The following is a 19,798-nucleotide window of genomic DNA, read 5'->3' as shown; positions in this document are numbered from 1 at the left end:
CCCTCCCTCCCATGGTCTTGGCATCTCTCTTTCTTCGCCTCTTCCTTCTCCCTCAAGCTCTCCCCAATTGAGTGCATCAGCATTTCTTTCCCCCACCCCCACTGGGTGCATCAGCATTTCTCTCTCCCCACCCCCCATTGGGTGCATCAGCATGTCTCTTCCCCCCCCACTCCCCCGCCTGTTAAGGTCAGCTTCCCTTTTCATAATTAAAACAAGGAGGGCTGCAACATAAACATATTAAAAGCAATAATATAAAATAAATACAATCATATAGGCAAAATCCAAGTCAATTTGTGGGGATGAGGATTAAGATGTTGTAAGAAAAAAAATCCTCTATTAATTACACCAAGGTATAGAACAAATACATGCCTTAAAGTAGTTTGAAAAGTACATACTATCAAGGTCTCGTCCTCAATCAGTGTCAAACAGCCACTTCAGTTCATGTGTGGTTTTTCTTGACCCACCTCCCTCCCCAAGGCCAGTTGCAGGCAATGACAAGGACCCGCTCCTCACCTGTAGGCTTTCACCCAGCAGGAACCTCCCTGCAACAGCATAGCCTAGGCCTATAAGCAGAGCATTTGCTTCAGCCACCTTTTCCTTTGCTCCAAGCCGGGGCCCTCGGGCAGCCACAGGGAAGGCTCATTGCCCCGGTCAACTACCCTGGCTCCGTTCCCGTCCACATCCCAACATCCAGCAACCCGATCCTCCCATGGTTTATCACCGGCCTGGCTTGGTTGGCTGGTTTGTTGGGTGGGGGGGAGGTTAACCTGGCTGCTCCGCTTCCTGCACCAGGAGGCAAGTCGCGCTACAGGCGCCTGAGTAACACTGCCCTGAAGTCGCACTTACGGGAGAGAAAGCAGCGAGAGAGTAGGAGGGAGGGAAGCTGACCCAAACCACCTTCCTGACGTCACTGACGTCTGAGAGAAAGTTCCGGGCCAGCCATGCAGCGATTGGCTGGCCTGGAACTTCCTCTCTGACATCAGAATTGTTGGGAAGGTTTGTGGGCGGCTCCTGGATCTTCCTTTAGTTGCAGTGGGTGGTGGGGGCAGCAGACCGGGGTGGGGTGGTGGAGAGATTGAAGTGGCGGTAGGCTTCGACGGGTAGCAAACAGCAGTGGGGGCTGGTCCAGGGGGGAGGGGTGGGCAGGCTTCGGCGCTAGAGGCTGGGAGAGAGGCGGGCAGGCTGGTTTTGGCGAGGCAGGGGAAGCGATCCCGTCCCGGAAAACAGGACATTTTGGCGTCCTGAAGCTCTGTGTGGGGACAACGGGACAGGGGATCTGAAAACGGGACCTATAGACTTCTTAGAATTTAGTGTGAACTAATTGTTAGCATAATAAAAGGACTCCTAACTCTGCAGTTGGTGTCTGAAAACAATACATTGACTGTACCATTTGAATATTCACTTGTTGAATGATTTCTAACCGTTTTGTGCGTTTTCTTGTTCTCTTTGCTATCTTAGTTTTCCTCCCATCTTGGACTAGTGTTAGTCCTGACAAAGCATGGCTTCCTCTTTCTCTCTGACATTGAGACAGCGCAGCTGGTCCATTGCACCCAAGTGACAGGGGACATTGTCTTTGCTACTGTGCCTGCATCCAGGGAGCAAGGCATTGTGGGAGTATGCAGGAATGGGAAAGTAAGTGAAGAAATAAATGCCATCCAGGTGTCTGATCTAGATTTTTGGGTATAAATCAGGGGTGGGTGAACTTTTTGACTCGGCCACAATGGGATCTTAAATTTGACAGAGGGGGCCAGGTGACCGGGGGTGGTGGGTGGTAGGGGGAGAGGCAACGGGGGGGGGGGGGGCAGTGTCTGTTGCTGCAGGAGGAAATAGTATTCCTGTGGCTGCCAGCTGCTGAATCCTTGCGAATATACACATATCCTATATATACACATATCCATATCCTATATATACACATATTCTATATATACACATATCCTTGCAAATATACACATATCCTGGAATATAACATATTCCAGTTAATACATTCAAAATAAAACACTTTTTTCTACCTTGGTGTCTGGACATTTTGTTTTTCCATCATTTTGGTCCCAGTTTCTTTTTTTGCTTTTTATCTATCTTTTACTAATTCTCTTTCCAGTGTCTGTTCATTTTTTTTCTCCTCTTTTGTTCCATTTCCTTCACTATGCCTGTCTCCAGCATATTGATTTTTCCCCCTTTCACATGGGTTCAACTATTTTCCTATTTCCCCATGGTCCAACATTTTTCTCCCTCTTTTCTGTTGTGTTCTTCCCTTCCCCCTTAATGCTGAACAATGGGTTGGAGGGAAAGTGAGATGTTGCCTCTCTCTCTCCCTTCCATCCCCAGACCTAACATTTCTCCCTCTCTCCCTTCTTTCCATCCCCAGGTCCACCATCTCTCCCTTTCTCTTCCCAACTAGCCTCCTCCTATCTTTCCCTCCCTCCCCAGGTTCACAAACTCTCCCTTTCTCTTCCCAACAGTCCTCTCTTCAAGTATCTTTCCTCTTCCTTCACTCCACCCCACATCCAACTTCTCTGTTTCTCTTCTCTCTTTTCAGACCACTGCCCACCATCTCTCTCTCTCCGCCGCCTTCCATCCATCCTCCCCCTCCTCCATTTCCAGTACCATAAGCTCTTCCCCTTTACCTACTCCCACACTCAGTCTGCCACTTCTTTTTAACTCCCTCTCCATCCCCCTTTCTATTTTAAAAAATTACAGCTAGTAACGGGGATTTCCTCACCCATATGTCTTCCTCCTATCCACGCCAGAAGAGTCCTTATAGCATTTACATCTGGAAATCATGAATCAATTTCTGCCTTTGTTACCTTCCATCGCTGAAAAATCAGTTTTTGCTGCAGGGGCTTTCAGCTGCGGCAACCAATCTGAAGTGCTGCTTACAACTCCCCTCCCTGCTTTCCTTCTGCCATGGTCCATCCCTAATGACGCAACTTCCGGTTTCCGCCTGGGAGGACCAGAGCAAAAGAAAGCAGGGAAAGGAGCCGTTGGCAGCTGTTCAGATTGGTTGCCGTGGCTGGAGACCTGCTTCCATCAAAATCACTTTACCGTCCTTGTCCAATCCATCATCCTTTCCAGATTGGACTATTGCAACTCTATCTACTTAAGCCTAACTAAGAAAAACCTTCATAGACTCCAGCGGATTCAGAATGCCGCGGCCAAGCTTATCTTCGCAAAAAGACCATGTCTCTCCGCTTCTGTCCCAGCTTCACTGGCTTCCGATAATCGCCAAGGTCCACTTAAATGCGCCTGTCTAGCTTTCAAAATCCTACACAGCATCCTCCCTCCCTGTATCCCTCTTTCTTGGAATTCCTCAAACCCTAATACCACCAGATCCACCCACAAATTAAAACTATCCTTCCCCTCATTAAGAGGCATTTCCCATCCAGGAAAACTAGGGACCTCCCTCCCCTTCAGAATCACCGAGCTCTGGAACAACCTTTCCTCCCCTCTTTGGAACCTGAGCTCTCTCCAACTTTTCCGCAAACAACTGAAGACCTGGCTAGTCTCAAAAATCTGATACTTACTCCATCTTTGGCATTCTAAGCCCTCTAAAAACTCTTCATACTTGGACCTCTAACCCTTCATTGTAGTTCCTTTCTATCCCATCTCCTGTAAACCGTGCCGAGCTCTACGAATGTGGAGATGATGCGGTATACAAACCTAAGGTTTAGTTTAGTTTACTAGTTGCAGTTTTTAATATGGTGCTTGAGATTCATGCTTCTTGGGTTCTATGGAATACTGCTTTTCTTAATAAATAGTACTTTTATATTGCTTGGTAGCAGTGGTGTAGTGAATGTGAGAGGCGCCCATTCCCATCCTTGTACCACTTTAACATTTGTGGCGCAAGCAGCAACCCCAACCTGCTGCTCGTGCCAGCGTCATCTTTTCCTCTGACATCACTTCCTAGGCACGGGTCCATGAAGTGACTTCAGAGGAAGAGCCCATGCTGGTGCGAGCAGCAGGTTGGGATTGCTGCTCGCGCTGTGAACGTTAGAGGTACGAGGGAAGGGAAGGAGCACTTGCACAGTAGGAGGGGGGTGGAGAGGAGGACAGGTGCCAGTGCCCCCACTAAGGCAGCACCCAGGGCAGACTGCCCCACCACCATCCCCTTACTACACCACTGCTTGGGAGATATGTTTTTTTAAAGAATAGTGGGTGTGGTGTGTATGTATAATTTTTTTTGAGAGAGAGAATATAGTATTCGCTGTGATACTCTGTATTCGCTGTGATAGGGGATTAACAGACCCGCAAATAACTTTTTCATATGTTATTCGCTGTTTTCTATTAAAAACCATCGTGAATATGGTGAAACCACGAATAACATGGTGTGAGACCTGGTCTGTTCCTGAAGGAGAAGCAAAACATGGTGAAGAAAGTGCTGGGAATCAGCGATTTTTCTCTGTAAACGCTTGGAAGCAGCGATTTCTCTAGGCAAGCTGATTTAATTTGGGGGGAGGAGCCAGCAAGCTAAAAACTATGAATAATCAAAACTGCGATTGCTGAATCCGTGAATAAGGATGGAGAAGTGTACTTAAATTGGCTTCCAGTAGCAGTGTGAGTCTCACTGGAAGGTAAAAGGTAATCCCTCTGTTTGGAAGTACCAGTTTGTGAACAATTTAGGGGGGCCACCACTTGTGTAACAATTTCTAGCAGCTATTAACAAGATTGTTTTTCATTTCTTCCCCTTACACACACTAGGGAAACATGCAAAAATTATCATAGGACATCAAAACTTCCAAATCATTTTATGTCTGTAGAGAAAAGTTCCAATTCCTATTTTCATGATCTATTTGTGTGTTAATTCTTTTTTCTTTTATTCCCTCCTTAACCAGGTATTGTTCATTTCTGTGTGTGAACAGATGCTCTACCAGTTCCTGGTGTGTCGCACAATGAGTCTCTATGTTACCCAGCGGCTGATGCAAGTGGTGTGGAAACCAAACTACAAGGTGACCAGTGTCTAAAATAGCACTGCTACACCGTTTGCCTTTGAGATATTGGATGGAAGGATACTGGCGGAGAAGACACAAGATGTTCTTGAAATCTTATCAAGCACAAGTTCATGAATGATCATAAATGCAATGGCATTTCAGTTATTTTTAAGCTGTAGATTGTTACATGCTAGCGGAACAGCTTTCTGGTACCTCAGTGGGAGAAGGGAACTCGTTTAATGCATTTCAATTCTGCCAATTATTAACACCAAAAGACAGTAATGAAATGATCAAAAGAAGTTCCTGAACTGCATATGATATCATCTGAAGGACACACACACTGCACATGGCTGTTTTTATAGAAACAGTAAAATTGAATACCTACAGTGAATTGTAGCTGTCAGGGCTCCAGGTTACTTTGCAGAGTCTTCACAGAACTTTACAACTACTTTCTGCAGAGTATAAAACAATGCTAGTAAGGCTTTGCTTTATCCTATGCTTATCTATCCAGCTTCTGATTTTAACAACTTTCAAAAGCAGTTGTTTGAGTTGGCCATGTGACAGAGTTAAAACTGCAGTGTTCTGAAACACATTTGTAATTTCCAATGGAACGGATTTTTAGTCCAATGGTAAACAACGAAGATCTTGTTGTTCCTACGCTTACTAATTATTTCATATTTAACTTTCTAGAACAAACTGGAAACACAATTATCTCTTATTATGATGAAGCCTAATACTATCATGATGAATGGCCATTCTAAGTCACAGGATAGTCATCAGAAAAAATGGAGTTTAAAGAGTTTGTAATGGAGTATTAATTACATACTATAATTTTGAAACACAGGGGAGAAAATTAATATTTAATGGAAGTAAATGTACTTTTCTATATTTAAACAAAGGGGGGGGGGGGATTTGAAATGCTTGTAAAGCCTTGAATAGGTTAACAGCAGCATATGGTGCTTTATATGGTTTAGGGGAACTTGCTTGCTCCCCATCTTTTACAGAAAAAGAATGGGGAGAAATTGCCAATCACTTTAAGCTGTGGATGACTCCACAATTGTATCTCAGAATTTAGTCCTTACCCATTTAATTGTAATTTCTTATTTACCGCAAATAAGTCATAGTTTTAGAAGCCACTATGTGAAGGGTTTTGTAATACCACAGACAAAGCATGCACTACAATTTTCAGAATCAGAAAAGTATATACTGCACTGACCACTTTTAGGTTTTAACTAAGGGAGGGAACAGGGAAAATCTTCATTAATAAATAAAAAAAGATGTACCAGAGGAGGAAAGACAGACAGTGCAATTTAACTTTATTCATTCAAATTTGTATTTTAAATAATTCAAACAGATTTGTAAACTGGAATAAAATACAGCCAAATCTCCTCCTTTTTAAAATTATCTTTTATGGAAACCTTTTTTTTGTCAATGCCTGTTAACCAGTAATAAAACAGAAATTTGGGGCCAATCTATCTAAACTAGCTTTTTTGTGCTGATTTCTTGTTCCATTTAAAAAAATTTTGTGTGTTATAAATACTTCTTGTAAAGAGATATTTCCTTTTGTGCTGTCCCTTTGAAATTTTTTTTAAACTGTTATCGATAATTTCTGTTCAATTGTGTGTGATTTCTAGAGAAGTGAAAATTAAACGTTAATATCTTTCTGAAACAAAACATTTCCTTTATGGTATAAGCAATAACCACAACAATGAAATTCCATAATACCAGACTTTTTTGTAAACCTGGAGCAGTGGGAAGAAGTCCTAAACTGGAGAGTAAATACATAAGCGTCCTTTTACTAAGCTGTGACAAAAGTTGGCGTTTGTGAGCTGAGTGTGGCGTAGTGGTAAGAGCTACAGCTTCATCCCCCTGAGGTTGTTGGTTCAAACTGCACGCTGCTCCTTGGGACCCTGCGTAAGCAACTTAATCCTCCACTGCCCCAGGTACATTAGACAGATTGTGAATCCACCAAGACGGATAAGGAAAATGCTTGAAGTACTTGTGGTTGTAAAACTACAAAGGCGCTATGTAAGTCCCAATCCCTTTCCCTAAATGGGAATTTTCCTGAGCGCTGAAGCCATTTTTCCCCACAGCTAACATAACAGCCAATTTTTCTACTTGCTTAGTTAAATGACCATGTGCTAATGTTGTCAATTGTGAATAGCCATTAACAAAAACTAGCATGTGAGCACTTAATGCCACCTTCTTTGCAGCGGTAAGGGTCCACACACTAATTCTGTGCTAATCAGTTAGCATACAATAATAGAGGTGCACTAATTGATTAGCACAGTGTAATATAGATATGCTGATGATTCGCTGATTAGCACAGAAACGCCTATTTCCACCCCGACATGCCCCCTCCAAAGAAAAGGTTTTAAAAAATTGATTTGCATGTGCAAATATCAAACTGACTGCAGGATGCCTGAGCACATCCCACAGTTGTGTTAGGTGCATATTAGTGTCTACACAGCTTAGTAAAAGGGCCCATAATTTGATGTGTACTTATTTACCTATATAAAATAAATGGTTAGTTATGTACATTTGTTAACACTGTTGCAAGTTCCGTCACCGCAGTCTTGCCGCCCTTTGATTTCTCTTTTCCCTTCTAGGGCCTCCGCTGTCTCCATGCCATCTCTCTTTTCTGCAGGGTCCCTGGAATCTTCCTTTAATCCTTTGTCCTGTATCTTGATGATTCTACAGCTTGCTGGTTCCCCTGCTCCATTTAACTCATTAATTATCTCCTGCATTAGGTCAAGCCTACAAGGAGAGCAAAACGCTGAGTGAAGAGTGCAGCTGAACAGGGAGCTCATAATGGTTGTATATTTGCACCATGCAAGTCTTTATGTTAAACTAGCAGGAGTAGGGGGGAACCTATTGGGATGACACCTTAGTGAGGAATTTAAAACCCTCTGTAAAGCTTGCTACTGGGATAAAAAGACATGGAAAGCTTTCCACAGTGGCTATGATTAGGAACTGATTCTAGGTTTGAATTAAATGGGTTGCCTCTTGTGTATTTTGATGAAATGAAAATTGAGGGGCTGAAACTCAGTGCATGGTTTCCCAATGCATGTAAAAATTTTGTACCTAAACATTTGCGATGGGAATATTTGCATATGTTTGTGTGTTAGCAGCCCAATTTGTGCACAAAAAATTGTAGCAACATCTGGAGCAGCTTCTTTGAAAGAACGAACTTAGTAACACACAGGTAAGCCTTTTTAGATGGCAATCAGGGCTTTAATATTGTTGAAGAAACAGTTCTCCCATTTAGAACAAGGGGAGCAAAGACTTTCTCTGATACGATGAAGTTCCATCTGGTTTTACCCTGCCAAACCCTTTGAAATTTCCAAAATGCTATACTACTACTACTACTATTTATCATTTCTGTAGCGCTGAAAGGTGTATACAGCACTGTACATTTAACATTCAATAGACAGTCCCTGTTAAGAAGAGCTTACAATCTAATTTGGACAGACAGGACATCTCAGGGTTCGGGAGATTTTAGTAGAAGGAATAATACAATGGATATAGGTATCTGATAGTGAGTGGGAGTAAAGAGTTGAAAGCAGTTTCAAAAAAAGTGGGTTTTTACTTGGATTTGAATACTGCTAGAGATGGTGCATGACACATTGATTCAGGCAGCTTGTTCCAGGCATACGGTGTAGCATAAAGGCAGGGACGGAGTCTGGAGTTGGCAATGGAGGAGAAGGGTACAGATAAGATGGACTTACCTAACAAATGGAATTCACGAAGGGGGGGGGGGGTACAGGGAGGAGAGATTTTGAGGGGCTACTGAGTGAATGTACTTTTAAGCTCAGTAAGAGAACTTTGAACTGTATTCGGAAATGGATGGGGAGCCAGTGAAGTGACTTTAGAAGGGTAATGTGAGCATAGCGGCTCTCATAGAGTATGAGTCATGCAGTATCATTTTGAAGGGGTGAGAGATGGATGTACAGGAGACCTGAGAGAAGTACGTTGCAGTAGTTTAAGCATGAGGTGATGAGAGCATGGATAAAGGTTTTGGTAGTGTGTTCAAAGAGGAGAGGTTGGAGAGAACAATTTCCATAGAATGGAGAGGGCGAAAGCCTGATTGAAGTGGGTCGAGAATGTCATGAGAAGAAAGGAAGTCCAGGCAATAATGATGAACAGCATGCTTGAGTAGTTTGGATAGGAAGGGGAGGAAGGAGATGGGATGATAGTTGGAGGGGGATGTGGGTTATTTTGAGGAGATATGTGACTATGGCATGTTTGAAGACATCAGGAACTGTTGCAGTGGAGAGTGAAAGGTTGAGGGATGACAGTGGGAGTAATGATTCAAAGTAGGCAGGTAGGAATCGGATCAGAGGAACAGGTTGTGGGTTTGGAGGAGAGAAGGTGAGCAGTTTCCTTTTCCGTGACTTCAGAAAAGGAAGAAAAGGTGGTAGGGGTTGTTGAAGGAAGTTGGCAGACTGCACCCTGGCCTGTCTGTCACTTCCCTTTCCCTTCCCCCCTAGCTGTCTCCCATAATCAAAAGCCCATCCCTGCCTAACCTGTGGGTCAAATTGACTCCTCTCTTTCCTCCCCCACCTGTCACATACATGCCTAGTCCCAGCACCCGCCAAGCCTCACTATACATTCATGTTTAAATTGACTTTTCTTTAATATTTCTGGGCAATAGATATAGATGTTGTCTGGTACTGTTGGAGTTGCCTTTGAGGCCCACTCCAGTCTAGCCTAACCATCCTGTCACTGAAGCTTCTATCAAAGCCCTCCCCAGCTCATCCTAAACCAAATCACCATATGTTGGACACAGACCATGCAGGATTGCCCAGTTCTAGCCTCTGTTTTATACCATTCATTTTTAAATTAGAGATCCTCTGTGCTCATCACATACTTTATTGAATTCCGTCACTGTAGGAGGAAAAATATTTGGACATGGAGTTCTTTACCTTTTTCTTTCTCTCTCTTCTTTACTATTTCTTCCTTTTGATTATGGTTTTATGTTATAAACCTCCCAAAAGCACTGGCATAGTAAAGGGGGGGTGGGGGGGAGGCGCGGTCTTTGTAAAGGGCGCAGGCACCCATGTTCTCTGCCTCCCTCCTTCCCAACCCCACCCCACCACGTGCCCCTTCCCTTCCACCTCTTTAATTTTTGTTGCACGAGCAGCATTATGAACTTGCTGCCCACATTGGTGTCGCCTCTCTATGATGTCACTTCTGGGCCCTGCACCTAGAAAGTGACTTCAGAGGGATAGCTGACATAATGCAGGCAGCAAGTTTGTGCTATTGCTCTCACCAGTTAACTCTAGGGCAGTACCTCAAATTTATTATACCTGAAACATGATAGAGTCTCGAACCTTTGTAAACTCCTGGTATTGCTATGGCATGGTTCCAAGTCTTTCTAGATAACAGATCTTAGGGATTCACTGGGCCTATATATTTCCACTTCTAGAGGACAACCAAAACACCTTTTATATTTTGATCCAGTCAAAACCAACTCTATATGGCTAAAATTCATACAGTTTCAAGCAGTGGGTTTTTTTTCAGCAAACTGACAATATTGAATTTTGAATTTCAGGCAGTTTCAGCATCAAAACTGAAGTTTGGTTGGCCTCTCTTTACTTCTAATTTATTAGATGGCTGAGTACCTCAGGGCCATACTCAAGGTCCTTTTTAATTTCAATGTAGTCTGAGCACTTTTTGATACTCTTGATTCAATCATTGGGCTTTACTTTTTTCATTTGTGCTGATGAGATGCCGCTGTTATCTGTAATTGACCATGTCGTTTGAAACCAATTTAAAAAATGGAGGCGCCTAAGGGTGCCTCCAAAATATCCACCTTTCTCCTATCTACAGAGGTGCTTTATGAAGCCCAACACTACTGTAGGTATGGCTACTGCCAGAAGTGGCATTAGGTGTTGTAAAGCGCCTTCTTAGCTGTGATTCTCGTGAAAGATAGGCACTGGAAATGTAGTCCTTTAAAACCTTGGCCTAAGATTCCGGCACCTACCTTTCATAAAGCTGCAATTCTAAAAATGGCGCCGTTGAATAATGGACATGCAATCAGTGGCTGTTTTTTAGGCAGTCGTCAATAACAGTAGAGTTTATAGAATCCGGCCCTTAATGCATTAACACAATTAAAAAGAGATTATGTACTTACCCTGGGGTAAGCTCTTTTCCAGTAGATAGGTGAGATATTCTAGACGACAGGGCTATCTCCCTATGCTCGCAAGAATTGCAGAAGAAATCCACTCTGGATTTTTCACAGTGCCTCAGTGTACTTCACACTCAGTATAGAGCCCTCTAGTAGTCAGTACCCAAACACAGAAAGGCACCCACACATGTGAAGTAGAGGCACATGTAACAAGAGGCCAAACTGTTTGTGTCTGAGCAGAACTCTAAACAGTATCATTAACTGCCAACACAGGCTTCAAAGGAGCTTAGAAACTATTCCTGAACAAGTTGAACATATGTACAATTTCTTCACAACCCTGAAGGGCTGACCGGACTCCAAGAATCAGCTTGGAGAAGACTGAGGAGACTGAAAAGCTGAAAACGGGGTGCAGGGAGTCTAGAATGTCTCACCTATCTACTGGAAAACAGCTTACCAGGGACGTACATAATCTCTTTTTCCAGTGCAATAGGTGAGACATTCTAGAGATGGACTGGGATGTACAAAAGCAGTCCCGTCCCCCCAAATAGCTAGGGTGGACTTGCTGCGCTGGCCCTTAAGATCGAGGACCCAAAGGCTGAGTCCTATCTGGCAGCCACATCCACTCTGTAGAACTTGGCAAACAGGTGAAGTGAAGACCACATTGACGCCCTGCAAATCTCTTCAGGAGGAACAGCTCTCGCTTTGGCCCACAACGAAGCCACACTCCTGGTAGAATGTGCATGGATGGAAATAGGAGACTGTTTCCCCACCAGAATATAAGTAGACAAAATGGCCCTAAGGATTCAGCTGGAGATTGTGGCCGTAGAAGCAGGAGCACCCCACTTACAGGAACGTGGCAGCACAAACAGATGGACATAGAGACGAAATGTATCAGTAACCTCTAAATACCACAGGAGCACCCTGTGCACATCCAGTTTATTCAGCACGTGATCCTGAGTTCTGGAACCAGTCGACTGAAAAGCTGGCAAACACACTTCCTGATTGACATGGAAAGCAGAGACCACCTTCATTAAAAAGGAAGGAATTGTTCTCAAAGAAACCCCCGCCTCTGAAATACGGAGAAAAGGGTCTATGCAAGACAACGCCTGCAGCTTGGAAACCCTGCGGGCAGAAGTGATAGCAACAAGAAACACAGTCTTGATTGTCAAATCCAGGAGGGAAGCTCAAAAGGAGCGTGGACACTATGGATCCCAGAACCTGCAGGTAGTTCCACGCCACTGGAGCTGACTTCTTCAATAGGGCAGAGATCTGAGCAAACAGCTTCTGTCTGCAAGCTTCGGGGAAGTAAACACAGCCTGCTGCCGTATTGATAAGAACTCCCATGTATTCCAGCGACTGCATGGGCATCAGATGACTCTTCCTGTAGTTGACAATCCAGCCCAGCTCTTCCAGCACCTGGAACACCAGTCCACCATGCGTTGCCCCTCTGCCAAAGAGGGAGCTCTGATCAACCAGTTGTCTAGATGAGGGTGAACCTGCAACCCATATTCCTCAGATTAGCGGCCGCCACCACCACCTTCACCTTGGTGAAGGTACGGGGTGCTGTAGATAGCCCAAAAGGCTGGGCCAAAAAAATTGGTAATGCTGACCCAGAACATGGAACCACAGAAACTTGTGGTGGGCTGGAAAAGTGGGAATGTGTAAGTATGCCTCCGTAAGATCCAACAAAGCCAGAAATTCCCCTGGAGCCACTGCTGCAATGACCGACCGCACAGTCTCCTTTCGGAATTGAAGGATCTTGAGAGCTGCATTCATGTGCTGCAGATCCAGAATTGGTTTCCAATTTTCTGATCTTTTCTTTGGCACAATGAAGTATACAGAATAGCTGCTGGAGCCCGAGAGTTTGAGTGGCACTAGCTCTATAGCTCGAATATCCAACAAGCACTGAACAGTATCTAGACTTTGCATGCCTTAACGGGGCACCCGGCCAGACAATCCATGAACCAATCTGACAGCGGGTGGGCAAATTCCAGCTTGTAGCCTGACCAAATAATTTCCAAGATCCACTGGTCTGCTGTAATGCGCATCCAGGCAGGCAGAAACTCCAAGAATGTGTACCTTTTTTGCAGGTTTTAATCCCTGGTGGTCCAGTGGTGTACTGGGTAGGAGCAATCTTTCCGCATTCCTGCCCCGTGCCAAGTCACTGCCTCCGATCTCACGGCGCACCCCACAGGACCGAGCTATTTGTGCTCCCTGCTCGGCCCCGCGCTGTTCTCTGATTGGCTTCTGCCAGTTCTCGCGGGGTGTGCCGCGAGATCAGAGGCAGTGGCTCGGCACGGGGCAGGAATGCGGAAAGATTGCTCCTGCCCCATACACCGCTGGACCACCAGGGATTAAAACCTGCAAAAAAAGTACATGCGGGTGGGCAGATAGGTGGTGGGGGGTTTTTTAAAAAATTGCTAGGTGGCCGGGACGGGAGATGAGAGGGAGTCGGGTGATGACCCGAATATAGGACGAGAACCCCCATTTTTGGGCCCAAAAATCTCATCCTATATTCGAGTATATACAGTAACTTCCTGTTGTGGTGTAAGAGGGACTGAAAAGATGCTTGGAGTCACTAGATGTATGACAACTGACCTACATACTTCTAACAGAGCAAAGAGATAATTTTTCATCCTGAGACAACTTCCAGCAGTCACCCTCTCTTTGATAAGCAAGCTCTTACCAATCATTCATCCCCATGTCATTTCTTGTCTGGATTATTGCAACTCGTTATGAGATTCTTGGCTAAGTACAAAATTAATTCAAGTTCATCGTAGTGCAACAGTAGCCTTTTCCTGACTACTTTCATGATAAAGTACAGCAAAACATCTATTAGTCCAATATCAAAATAGGTCTAATAAACAAATCTCTCTTTGAATCACTGGATTCCTCAGACCTTGGGTTTCTATCCTGGAACTAAAAATAGGAAGTGCACCCCAAGGCTGGCACCATTAATCCTTTTGCTAAATCAGTCCTTAAGCTACTTTCAATTCACATCTCCATCTCAGGCGTCAGTGTCTCTTTGGGATGGAGATGTGAATGAATTGATTGATAACCAGCATCTTCAGGAGATAACTTTAAGGAAAACACAGTCTTGTGTTTGGCTAAACATGGCAAGAATTTGACTAGTGGAGAGCGATGTCCTTTCTGCAATTAAATTAAATGAAACATCAAATGAACTCTTGCAATTACATCAAATGATGAAGGATTATGGTAATGCAAGATTTTTTATCAAGCATTATATATAAACAGAGGATACTATAATTTGATTTGGACATTATTAGATACCATCAGAGTGATCACTGATATTTAGTGATTTTAATGAGACAGTAGGTAGTGGTTCTTCAAGGTAGCATTATTGTAATTTCAAGATATATTTAATATGTATGTCTGAATAAAAATTGATTTGGATAAAGATGAAGATTATATTTTTGATAAAACTGATTAAGTAGCTTCTTTTTCAGTATTGTGATATATTGGAATCTAGTTCCTAATAGTTTGTACCTAACATACTCCCCCTTTTACAAAACTGCAGAAGCAGTTTTTAGCACAGGCTGGAATGCTGAATGCTCTGCGCTGCTCTTGACACATGAGTGGGAGGGGGAAGCCCCGGTCAATACAGCATGCAGCCCTTTAGGCAGGAGGGAGTGAGCTTAACTCCTGCCGTTTGCTCTTCCAAAGGTACTAGGGGGTTCTGGGGATGTGGGAGGGAGGCTGTCAGGGGGAGGGGTATAGGGCTCCATGGCTCAGCTAATCTGGCAGGGGGGAATCCCCATTAGCTGAGCCACCAGGAATCCCCCCAAACTGGCTCAGCTGATGGGGATTCCTTCTGTTGCGATCAGCTGATTGGAAGCCTATGGGTTTTTGGTTGATTGTTTCTATTTTTTTTTTCTCTTTGGGTGGTGGGAGGGCGTCGTGACCACTGAGGGAGTAAGGGGGGGTTCATGCCTTAAATCCCCCAGTGGTCTTCTTGTTAGTTTGGGCATCTTTGTGGAACTTAGACGAAATTCAACTGGTCTAACTGCCGGCATCTAAGTTCCCTCTAGGAAAGTTTGATTATGGCTAGGGTACATCTAGAATTGAAGCCTACCCGATTCCTGTCTATAACACACTTCCTAACATGCCCCTTTGCTCTCTGGATACACAGCAGCTTAGAAATGCTGCTGCATTTCCAGAAAGTTGGTTTTGATTATTGGCACTTGGATGTCCCTGCTATTAGGACATCGAAGTGCCGTCTTAGGCTGGGGGTTTTGGACGTTTTAAACTTTTGATTATAAGCCTCTTAGTATGAGAGTTCTCAACAAACAGCAGGATCCAACTGTCACACAAACCTGTCCTTGGATTAAAGCATGCTTGAAAAAGAACTATCACTCAGTATGAACAGTGCTTAGCAGGAACAGTGGAGGACAAGGGACTGTATGGTACAATCAAGTGGTGATATTGTTCACATGTGTGATTGTTGGTTTCTGTTGACCATGGAGGGCACTTGTTACTTGGGTGAACCTTTGTTTTCTTATGTGAGAGACTCCTTTTAGTATAGGGCAGCTAAATGGGGACAGAAAATTGTTCACAAAACATCTGTTGACCATGGAGGGCACTTGTTACAGGTGTGAACCTTTGTTTTCTTATGTGAGAGACTCCTTTTAGTATAGGGCAGCTAAATGGGGACAGAAAATTGTTCACAAAACCTGTGCTAAGTCTATGACATAACCCCTAAGGAGTCAGAAAAGCTCATCTAAAGTTAGGTGTCAAATATCCATGCACTAAGTGTGAATTCTACAACAATAATTGAGTAATTGCCTTTCTAGAATATTAGCGCCAGTCTATGGCAGCTATAAAAGTACATGCCTTAATGTACTGAGGCACCTTCTATGTGCAACTGATTTTATAAAGTGTGCACTGGAAAAGTCGTTAACACTCATGACCCAGCCATATGATCATCCCCTTTGCAGCTATGTGCTAGATAATGTTACATGCACTCTATATAGAATAGGGGCATAACTCAAGTTTGTAAATGCAAATTAATGCCAATGATTGATAGTTATCACCAAGGAAGGGCCAATTAAGCAATTTACATGTGTTCATATCTGTAGAATATTACCACTTAAGCAACTGCATGTGTAACTGTGCCTGCCATTTATAGAATCAGAGGGCCACTGTACAGCATTGCTCTTTCAACACCCCATGCTTCCTGGAATGTCTGTGACCCTCTACTCACGATTCCAGTTGCATTAATGGGCCATCCCCAGTCTGTTCCAGCTCACTAGGGCTTGACCATATCGTATTTCTGGAGCAATCGCTAAGGCCGGCATGATCTTCAAGCACCTGTTCAAATAGCATGAAAAAAGAAATAAGTGGTATAATAGGGTTATATTTGCAGATTTAGAAAAGCATTTCATAACAGAAAAAGCCATAATGGGCAAAAATATTTGGATGAGGAATTCAAAAAGGTGTGGGATGAACACGAGGATTACAAAATGGAAGGTTTGAAAAAAAACCCAAAACTTAAATGACTGCATGTGTGGATGAGTCAAGTGCTGCTTAGATGGTGACGTGGGCTGTGAAAAGCAAACTTGTATGGTCTGTGTCCTGCATATGGCAAGACAGTTTGGGATGAGCTGGAGTGGGCTTTGACGGTAAGTCTAGTAGTTGGAATGTAAGGGCACTGCTGGGTGGATTTCTATGGTTTAAGTCCCAAACAGATCAGTATCAAGTATTTTATACCACATTCATAGTTGGTTTAATCAAGAATTGATCATGAGTGACTGCTGGGCAGACTGGATGGACCCGATCACGTTGTGATCTGCTGTCATCTATTATGTTACTATATAAAATGCAAGCTGAATTATGTGAATGCAGGAAACTGAAATCCTGCCTTAATTAGTAAAACTGAGACTATTGACTCAAAACACAATGGGAGAAAATATTTAAAATGTCACATGTAGCTGTTTGTAACATAGCAGTATTAAACAGAAGACTGTAAACTTTTTTCCTGTTAGATAAAGCAGGGTCTTTCTACTCTTCCACTACAATATTACAACACAGTTCTGGAGCTACAGAAGATATTTCCATGGAGGTACCTAGGCATGTTCCTATTAACCAGACCAGAAAATAAAGTTACTGTATATTGTATGGTTCCACTTAATTCTGCTATTAGGGATGTGCAACACAAAATGAAAATTTTGTAGTATGCACACACTTCTTACACAGGAGAAAAAAATCAATTTCAGGTTCTGTCCTTTTTGAGGCTGAAAATGACATGACAAAACATGGGAAGTGTCACTGAAAATAAAGGTACATTCTTGCTGATTCCAATGTTAATTGATGTTGATCTTGTCTTAAAGTATTATGTAGTAAAATTAGGGCCTCTCAAGTGCATCTGTGTTCATGTGCTGTGTGCATCTAGTGATCCTACAGAAATAAGTGGTACTGTATAACACCACATATAAAAATCCAGGGAAAAAAGATAATTGCTGAAGGGTTGTCGGGTAAGATTTGCCTCACTGGAGGAGGGGAAACAAGGTGACGGATGAACGCTGACACCGCTGTGATGAGAGACTTTTTTTTACACAGGATGGAAGACTGTTTCCTGCATTTAACATAAGACATGGGCTGACAAAGACTGGCTTCTTTAGGATGTTAACTTTGTGCCCCTGTGTGTGCTTAAGTTTCGACTCTTTGCTGTGAAAACAGATTTCCAAGGACACTTACATGCTGTAAAAGTGCAACTCAGCAGAGAACTCCATATATGGCAACAGGAATCCAGGCGCTGATATGCCTCAGCAGGGGGACTGGCATACCCATGTGAAGAAAATAAAGTTTCAGAAATATTCCTGTTATGGGCACCCCCGGGGAGGATAGAGGCATGGACTGGCGGATATTTGCACCTATAGGGATGGTACACGAACAGAGCTGAAGGTATGTTTCACAGGACAAAGAAAAAACCCTATAAATAACTTCATGCTTTTTAGGGTGGGGCCGGAGAGCTCAACATACATTCAGAAATGTATTAGCCTCTGTCTGTATAATCTCTCCACTGCATTTCCAGACTGACAATATAAGATTCTTTTTGGTATGCTTATGCTGCTAAAATTTTTATAATAATAAACGTATTGTCTGTTTTGGAATATACAATGCGCGTCTGTGGTTATTTCTTTTAGAAGGATTCCGGTGAAGTGGTAATGCAGCCATCCACTTCATCGCTCTAGTTTTGTGCTTTTCTTTAAACTTTCTCCGTATTCTTCCAACTTTTTTGCCTGCTTACCAATGCCACATTTGAAAAGGAAAGGAGTGGTGAGACCCGCAATGTCACCGGCACTCTCATTTACTCCAACTCAACTTACTTTGCCGTAAATGCTCAAGCGGCAGATGGATGTCGGACCTCGGCTTCCTGATCGGAGGGCATGATCTGTGGCAGAGTTGAGCGTGGAAACATTCGACTCCTTGGATCAAATGTCACTCTTGGCCCAACACCGGTTGTGCCCCCTTGCCCGGCAGGGACGAGGAGAGAGGAAACTAGCCCTGGGAGTGAGGAAGAGGAAATCCCGGAGCCAGTCTTTGCTGGAGGCTCGCCTGAGATGGAATTGCTTGCGGGGAAGCCTGATTTAAAACCAGCAATTAAACTGGAAATGCTTGTAAAAGGGCTCGACTCAGATAACAAATTTTCTTGAGTACAGCTAGAACTAAGATAATTTGTATCCAAAATCATTTTAAACAGAAGAATCAACCAGAGATTTTTGAAATAAATATGTTTTTAACATTTTTCGAAAAGTTATTTGAGATAGTAATCTAATCTCTGAAGGAAGCTCATTCCAAATTTTTGCAGATAAAAAAAGCATAAGATTTGCAAAAAAATTGGATAGTTTTGATTCTTTTAACTGATGGATAACCAAGTTTATATTTCTGAGTATTTCTTGAATGAAAAGATAAACAAGAATTGAAAGAGACAGGAATTAAAGGAGAGAAAATCCAGTATAATTCCTGTCTCTTTCAATTCTTGTTTCCCTTTTACAATCTGTCAGAGCTCTAGATATAGAGTTGGTAGCCTACAAGTACCTTCAAGACATCTTCCCTAATCTGTCTGAGGCAAATGTCAAAGCTGGTGTCTTTGTCATACCACAGATAAAGAAAATCCTGAAATGCAAGGAATTTCCCACAAAGCTAACTAGGAAGGAGAAAGCAGCTTGGAAAAGCTTTGTTGCAGTGGTTTGGGGCTTTCTGGGCAATCATAAGGCCAAAACCTACATGGTATTGGTTGAGAATCTGGTGAAGAATAACAGTAAAATGGTCTTTAGGATGTCTCTCAAAGTTCATGTCCTTGATGCTCATCTTAAGACGTTCAAGGAAAACATGGGAGCATATTCAGAGGAGCAAGGTGAGTGCTTCAAGCAGGATATACTGGGCTTTGAACGCCGCTACCAAGGACAATATAATGAGATCATGATGGGAGCCTAAATCTGGGGGCTGATTCGTGAAAGTGACTTACAATGTAATCGCAAATCTATTCACTTCTAAATTTTTTTGTGCTTATTTTTGTATAACATTAATATAAATACATGCTAATTGTGATTCATATGTTGCTTTTATGACTTTATAAGAATGAAAAGATGACATTGAGTTTCATTTTTTAAATAGGTAAATTGCAAAATGTGTCTATCCTGATCACAAAAGCAAATTTTTATGGAAATAGCAGATATTTTTCAATACTTTTAGGCATGAGCAATTAGAAAATTACACTTGC

The 19,798-nt window shown here is 43.0% G+C and overlaps 2 protein-coding genes and 1 long non-coding RNA gene across 5 annotated transcripts in view; 2 read left to right on the top strand and 1 right to left on the bottom strand.

The window, feature by feature from the left end:
* LOC117361300 (clathrin heavy chain 1-like) overlaps positions 1 to 6,398 on the top strand; it is a 42,994-nt gene extending 36,596 nt beyond the window's left edge. For both annotated transcript variants that reach the window (XM_033946452.1, XM_033946451.1), the window contains exons 8-9: positions 1,459 to 1,632; positions 4,830 to 6,398. In XM_033946452.1, the coding sequence (XP_033802343.1) occupies positions 1,459 to 1,632; positions 4,830 to 4,958 (303 nt within the window). In that variant the 3' untranslated portion in view covers positions 4,959 to 6,398. The remainder of the gene's footprint in view (positions 1 to 1,458; positions 1,633 to 4,829) is intronic.
* Positions 6,399 to 6,994: 596 nt separating this feature from the next.
* The window catches only part of LOC117361014 (inactive serine/threonine-protein kinase TEX14-like), a 222,892-nt gene continuing 210,088 nt past the window's right edge, over positions 6,995 to 19,798 (bottom strand). For both annotated transcript variants that reach the window (XM_033945781.1, XM_033945780.1), the window contains exons 20-21: positions 16,277 to 16,383; positions 6,995 to 7,682 (exon numbers count right to left, since the gene is read on the bottom strand). In XM_033945781.1, coding sequence (XP_033801672.1) covers positions 7,457 to 7,682; positions 16,277 to 16,383 — 333 coding nt within the window. In that variant the 3' untranslated portion in view covers positions 6,995 to 7,456. The remainder of the gene's footprint in view (positions 7,683 to 16,276; positions 16,384 to 19,798) is intronic.
* The window catches only part of LOC117361016, a 171,511-nt gene continuing 169,521 nt past the window's right edge, over positions 17,809 to 19,798 (top strand). The window contains exon 1 of the long non-coding RNA XR_004539574.1: positions 17,809 to 17,976. This is a non-coding gene — a long non-coding RNA (uncharacterized LOC117361016). The remainder of the gene's footprint in view (positions 17,977 to 19,798) is intronic.

Source organism: Geotrypetes seraphini, chromosome 5 (assembly GCF_902459505.1).
Source record: "Geotrypetes seraphini chromosome 5, aGeoSer1.1, whole genome shotgun sequence".
Classification (NCBI taxonomy): domain Eukaryota; kingdom Metazoa; phylum Chordata; class Amphibia; order Gymnophiona; family Dermophiidae; genus Geotrypetes; species Geotrypetes seraphini.
This window is presented reverse-complemented; position numbering and strand designations above follow the sequence as displayed.